Source organism: Ceratotherium simum, chromosome 39 (genome assembly GCF_057802395.1).
Source record: "Ceratotherium simum simum isolate JZ-2026a chromosome 39, ASM5780239v1, whole genome shotgun sequence".
In the NCBI taxonomy this organism is placed as follows: Eukaryota; Metazoa; Chordata; class Mammalia; order Perissodactyla; family Rhinocerotidae; genus Ceratotherium; species Ceratotherium simum.
In genome coordinates, this window is record NC_141938.1 from 8,151,562 (window position 1) to 8,158,894 (window position 7,333).

The window sequence follows — 7,333 nt, forward strand, 5'->3', positions numbered from 1 at the left end:
TCAGAACCGGTGAACCCCGGGCCACTGCAGCGGAGTGCCCGCACTTAACCGCTTGCGCCACCAGGCCTGTCCCCTGACGAGAACTTTTAATATCTACTTTCTTAGCAACTTGCAAATATGCAATATGGTATTATTAACTGTAGTCGCTGTGTTGTGCATTACATCCACATGACTGATTAATTTTATACCTGGAGGACACAGGCTTTTTGATCAGCTACTCTGGATGTTGGGCAGAAGGGGAAGAGAGAGAGATGTGACTTAAAAACTGCTAACAGCCAAAAATCACACGCTAAAAGTGGAGTCAGAAACTATATCACATACTTTTTATAGGATGTTTATAACAGTCATAATCAAGGTAATTAATTGCCCTGCATTTGCATAGAATAAAGTCCATTTGACTGTTTATTAGTGTCCTTTAATTAAAACAATTTTTTCCTTAAGGGAGAGGATATTTCTTATTCCTTTTGTTTCCTTCAGAGGAGGGAACTGATATGTTAGTGCGTGTATGGATTTTTAAAATCTCTAAATATCCCTGCTAATTTCTTTAGCCCATTCTTTGCAAAGTGGATGCACATAGAAACCAGTGAATGTAGCAAAGCCAAAGAGAAAAGAGTTCTGAGAAGAATGCATTTGCCACAACTAAGAAATATTGCTAAAGGTGTATGGTCCTCAAGCGTGAATACTTTATTTATGAATTGCTTCAATTCAAAATATAGACACACTGCTGGGTACTGGTATATTTGTTTCCTCTATATCAATGCTCATTTATTTTCCAAAAGGTGTCCCTGCTATGTGAAACCACAGAATCTGACAGGTGTCTTGGAATTCCGCCTCCTGGGGCTCTCAGATAATGCAGAACTGCAGCCTCTAATCTTTGCTCTGTTCCTATCCATGTACCTGGTCACCATGCTGGGGAATCTGCTCATCATCCTGGCTGTCAGCTCTGACTCCCACCTCCACACCCCCATGTACTTCTTCCTCTCCATCCTATCCATGGCTGACATTGGTTTTACTTCTACTACAGTCCCAAAGATGATTTTGGACATTCAAACTCATGGCAGAGGGATCTCCTATGTGGGCTGCATGATTCAGTTGTCTTTTTTTAACCTTTTTGGATGTTTGGACAGTGTACTCCTATCTGTGATGGCCTATGATCGGTTTGTAGCTATTTGTCATCCCTTGCACTACCCAGTGATCATGAACCCCCGCCTCTGTAGCCTATTGGTTCTGGTGTCTTTTTTGATCAGCCTTTTGTACTCCCAGCTGCACTGCTTACTGATGTCACAACTTACTTTTCGCACAAACGTGGAAATTCCTCATTTTTTCTGTGACCCCCCTCAACTCCTCAAGCTTGCCTGTAATGATCCCTCCACCAATAAAATATTAATGTACATTATTGGTGCCATCTTTGGTGGTGTACCAGTCTCAGGGATCCTTTTATCTTATACACGAATTGTTTCCTCAATTTTGAGAGTCCCATCAACAAGTGGAAGGTACAAAGCCTTCTCCACCTGTGGCTCTCACCTGTCAGTTATTTGCTTATTCTATGGAACAGGCCTTGGGGTGTACCTCAGCTCGACTGTCTTACATTCTCCCAAGAAGGATGCGGTGGCATCAGTGATGTACACTGTAGTCACCCCTATGCTGAACCCCTTCATCTACAGCCTGAGGAACAGGGACATCAAGAGAGCCTTGCAAAGGTTCCTCAGAAGAACAACCTAGTCTCAATCCTTGGGCCTTTTCCCCCCTCTGTGTTCTGAGTTTTAGAAATGATTGCAAACCAAACAGCTGGAATCGGCAAACATGCCTCTTTGGTCACATAACTTTTGTAGCTCACGGTTTTCATTCCACTTGATTTATCATATCTGAAAATCGCATATCTTTGATGGGATTGAGGGAATATTCTGGGATCCTATGTATGTCAAAATCACTTCACAATTGAAATCTATTACATCTATTGAATTTCCTGTATTTTTCACCTATGAGCCAGACATCCTGTAGAAATTCAGAACTCTCTTTTAAATATATATATAAAATTCTCAACCATTTCACTGCTCATGTATATTTTCCATAGAACTTTGGCTTTGATTAAATCTATTGATGCAGGTTGTGTGAGAGAATATCACTGGTCCTCAATCTTGGCTTCATACCAGAAGAATGTGATGAGCTTTAAAAATTCTCATGCCTAAGTCCCACCACCATAGACTGAGATTTAATTGGACTGCAGAGTGAAAAGTGTATGAACAGTTTTAATAGCACCCCAGGTGGGTCTAATATGAAGCCAAGGTAGAGAGCTATTGAATTTTGTCAGACCTTTTATTCAAAGATGACTTGTATGTCTTAGGTCCTTTACTGTTCATGATCACATCCTGAAGATTTTAAAGTGATCAGAGGTAATAAAGGAGAAGATACAAAAGAACTTGCCGTAGTAACAGGCAATGTGAATTTTCTCATATTCTTGGTAACATTTTTTCACATATCTTCTCCCTCCACATTCTACATATATGCTGTTTATTAAGCTATTGTTTTTCTGCTCCAAAGTCACACTTCTATACTTTAATTTGTGATGCTGGAGTAGCGGGAGGATCTTTAAACTACTGCTCTGATTTTCCATCTGGTCTTTTTTTTTTTAGGTTCTTCCAGTAGGGGTCAGTAAATGTCATCATGCCCATTAAGCCCAACAGTATCCTTGTATCCCTTAGCCTATGGCATGGTCACTTCCTGGAGTTCCATCTTTATGTTACCACCTTTTTCTTTTATGGCTTTCATCTTTCAATAATGACTTAATCAGTTACTTTTATTAAATTGTCTTCACTCAAATAACTAATGTGCTTTCTTTTTTTCTTTATTGAACACTGACTGATAAATCATACAGGAGGAAAAATGTATGCAGTGAGATTTTGTATTTGGAAGATTGTAGAGTGAGCTCAGGGGAAAAAAAGGTGATTGCAATGATATGTCTTGGTCAAGGGTATACAATTGATGTTTAAAGTAGTGGTATGATGTTTCCATTTCCTCTGTTGTTCTCATTGTGTCTGCAGATGGTTAAGTCACCCAAGTAATTATGAATAAATTTAACTTTTTCTAATTTTCATTACTCCAGGATAGAAAAGGACCATGTTCTCAGAAAAAGGGAGAACTTTCCTTTCATTAGTAACAGCCTCTTTAGGATTCCACTTTGCAACCATGCTTCCCTGTCTTCTGTCATGATCAATCTGTCTTTGGGCTTCTTCTCTCTTTTGCAACATAGCCAGGTACCGATATACATATCAATCTACATATCAATATTTCCTTTAGAGATGCTACACATAGTTTCCGAGGTAGCAATCTGGGCTACCTAAGCTAATGGAAAGGCTTTCCATTAACTAGTTAAATTCACTCTGTCTTTTACCGCTAAGCTAAATCACATACCAAGTTCACCAATAATGAACTTTGAAACTCAAAGTGTGCTTTAACCTAGATGCCAGAGCAAAGATATTGTCATTTTTGCAAAGGACACCATACATAATTTAAGATCAGAGACCTTTATCTTTCTACTCCAAATCTAGCACAGTAAGGGCAGAGACTAGGGACACCTTTACTTTGTATAATGTTGGATAAATTATTCCCTCTTTTACTAGAAAAAGTGAAAATATTTTTAATCCATATATCCAGCATTTCCCTTCCTCCCAGGAGCACTGGACCTTCTGTAGAGTGCTCTATAATCTCCTGAGAGAAGAAATGTATCGTTGGTTTATTTATATTAGTATGAACTTTTAATAGGATATTTTTTTTACCCATCTAATAGTATACACAAGATTAAAAGTCACAAAATAAAGGGTGGGCTTATAAGTTCTACAAATAATAAAGGGATAAAAAATTGAGGATAGAAATCTCTCAAATGGACATTAAAAAGAGAATATAAGAAATTGTTCATCTTTCTGTTTCCTTCAAGAATATGCATCATAGCTGGAAGGGGGGATGGGGAAAAACACAAAACAAATCCCTCACAAACATGTCTTTGGTTTTCATACCATGTCTTCTAAACCCATTTTGGCAGTGACCCTAATAACTAAAACGTCTCACCAGTCACCTCTCCTCTAAACTTTCTTAAACCCATGACATTTGATCATTTGGTCTCCCCCAGATTCTACTCTGTCATTAATGCACACACACATACTTACCATCTTTTCTCTTATGGCCAGCTCAATTGGATAAATATTCTAGCTTTCTACATATGGTTAATGATAAATCAGTCTCTGAGTTCCTAATACAGAGAACTACACGCCAGGAAGACTGTGAAGATAAGATGTAAAAGGTTGCAACAGACCATCTCCCACACATCCGACTTTGTAAGCCAAAAGCACATGATATCAAAGACTTTAACACAAAGATTCTAAAGAAACCATATTTAGAGAGAGATGAACCCTCTCTAGAGGAGCTGAAATCAGAAGTTTGTTGAATTTGGGCACTGAATAGCTATGGCTTGCTCTGACATCAATGGACATGAATGACATTGTGGAAAACTCCATTGGTGTAAGACACACCAGAGCCATTTCTGACTGTGTGGCCAGCAGCAGCATGGTGGGCTCTGCAGATGTACCCAAAACAGAGCAAATTCTTCCATGTGCCAGTTTTTCTCCAGGAAATTTTTCCTGAAAAGATGATGGTGTGATGGGTTGAAGATGCTGCTGGAAACCAGAGGAACATCTCCATCATCTTATTCTTTTTAGAATCAACTGTCCTGATAGAGGGTAAGGCCTGTATGGTGGGTAGCTTCAAAGATGCTCCCAAATCCCCTTGCTGTATATATTCACACCCTTGGATATAACCATCTCCTTGAGCGTGGGATGGACATAGTGTCTTACTTCCAATGAATAAAATTTGTAAATATATGGGTTGCCCCTTCCAATATTAATGTGTAGAAGGATTCATCTTTCATCCTGCCGGCTGTCTCACCAGCTGGATCTGATGGAAGCTGGCTGCCATGTTGTCAACTGCCTGATGGAGAGGCCCATCTGGCAAGAAACTAAGGGAATCCTCTGGCCCTCAAGCAATTGAATCCTATCAACTGCCATGTAAGTGAGCTTGGGATCAGACACTCTTCCAGTCAAGCCTTGAGATGACTGCAGCCCTGGCCTACATTTTAAATGTAGATATCTCCGACCGCTTGAATTATTTAAGCAAACTCTCAAGTTACCAGATAAATATGTCAAAATAAACAGTGTTTAATGTAACAACATACATCTACTGGACAGAGAAATTAGAACCTGGACTGTCATTCAAAATAGCAAAATACATAAATCTCCAACACATAAAACTCAAAACCCCAAACCAGCACTATAGAAAGAAAAATAGGAAGGTCTCCTTAGACATGTAAATTTTAACTGTGAACATAGAAATACTATGAGATTCTTGCTATAGAAGACCTACCTCTCTCTAAATTCCATGTTTAATTCAATGGGTTTGCAGATATAAAAGTCACATATTGCTTTCTCTAGTTGAAAAAAGTGTATTGAAATTTTATGATAAGATAAGCAACTTGGAACTCAGAAGTTATGAGAAGAGGTCCTCCTGAGAAAACAAAGGGGCTAGAGTTTTCCTAGTACATTCACTTTCTTTTTCTTTTCCTCTTCTGTTAAATTAGCAAGTCCTCAGAGATTGGGAGAACATGGACCAATTTGACTAATTATGTGCTATGTGCATTGAGCTCCCAAGACCACGCTGCTGTAAATAATCAGCCTGTGCTTTCCAGTCCCTCAGTTAGCCAGCTCCAGTCCAGTGGGCTCTATACCTGTTTCTCCTCTTCTCAGAGTGGTTGTCTGCACCAGGAGGCCTATGACTGAGTATGTCTTCCTGCCAGTTCTGAGGACAGAGCCTCAACCCTCATCTAACACCAGGTAAGGGAGGGGAAGCCAGCAGTACAGGTGGGGTAGCCAGAGGGGAGAAATGCAAAATGCAAACACTCAGCTCAGACCCCTGTGAAGTTTACATTATTGATTCTGATAGGGATCCTAGAATTCTGATTTAAATTTCTATTTTCCTCCCACACTGGTTCTATCTCCCATAGACATCTTCCCCACCAATGCAGGAAATATTTCCCTCTAAAGTGTCGACTAAGCACTCAAAATGATCATGAAGGTGATGATGATTATAATGATGCAAATGATGAAGTAACCAGTGTATGACAAACTTTTACCTAGGGATTCCAAGTGCCAGGTGCTGAGCTATGTTTTTTATGTGGCTTGCTGTATAAGATCTGCATCACTGCCCCCAAAAGAGAGCAACGTGCATTATCATCATTTTAGAGTTGACGATAGGAGCACAACATTGTTATACAGTTTTTCCAGGCCTTGGGATAGGAAATGGGCAAAGTCATGCTTGAATCCAGACAATGAACTCCATTCATTGGGCACCTAGACAGTATTCCAGCCAACCCAACCTGTGTGTCTCTGCCCTGTTACTCCAGGCAGAAACTCCAGCTCACTGTGCTCCTCCATTTGAGGTTTCTGGTGACCACAGCAGAGAGCAGTGGGTTGAACCTGCTACATCAACTACAGGAAAGATGGCTGAAGACAAGGTGGGAACCACAGAAAGAGTCAGCTCATGGCAATTCAGGGCAGATCTCTCTCTTGTCCCTGCACCTGATTTTCTTCACTGTTCATTTCCTCTTCCACTCTTATAATTTAACTCTTGATCTCTGAGGAAGACATAAAGTCAGGATATTAGGTTCCATTCTTAGTCATGAAACAAGAAACCATTAAAAGGTATATCTTGGTAAACTTAGAAGTGACCTCTGGATGTCTGCTTAAACTCTCTGATGTGTAGAGAAACAGAATGAATAAGTTCTGTGCATGGGCCTCAGAGAGCCACCATTTAGTTTTCAATCCATCTCTTCTACTTACTATCTGTGTGACTCTGGGAAAGTTCTTAATAACTCTGAGCCTCAGCGTTGTCATCTGAATTGATCTCCAGTTGATACAAGTACATTGAATAAGAATTAAACCAAATGAGCACTGAGCATGTGAGTGAATATGTGATGCATGCATATAGTAAGGGCAAAGTAAATTTCAGGTATTATCATTAGTGTTATAGCCTCATCAAGGCTAAGCACCATCTATTCAACTAAATTATCCTGTGGTCTGCAGGTTTGGTTTTCTCTAGATCCTGACAGAACATTTTATTTTTCTCCTCATACAAGTAGATTTTGAATGCATGAAGGGAAACAACTTGGTCTTATTCATGTCTGATTCCTCAGAGCCTATCATTGCTTGGCACAGACGAGGCTACCAGAACAGCAAGAATCCCTGTTATATATTGAATAGACTCTTCCGTGGTTCTCAAGAACAGAGCA

At 39.8% G+C, this 7,333-nt stretch overlaps 1 protein-coding gene across 1 annotated transcript; it reads left to right on the forward strand.

The window, feature by feature from the left end:
* Positions 1-891: 891 nt before the first annotated feature.
* Positions 892-1,722, forward strand: LOC101396996 (olfactory receptor 7E178-like). The gene has a single exon (XM_014790434.2). It carries the CDS (start codon positions 892-894, stop codon positions 1,720-1,722), a length of 831 nt encoding a protein of 276 aa, XP_014645920.2.
* Positions 1,723-7,333: the final 5,611 nt, after the last annotated feature.

Bases quoted from the DNA above. Each gene is read 5' to 3' on its own strand.
- LOC101396996 (XM_014790434.2), top strand. From the start codon at position 892: ATGTACCTGGTCACCATGCTGGGGAATCTGCTCATCATCCTGGCTGTC.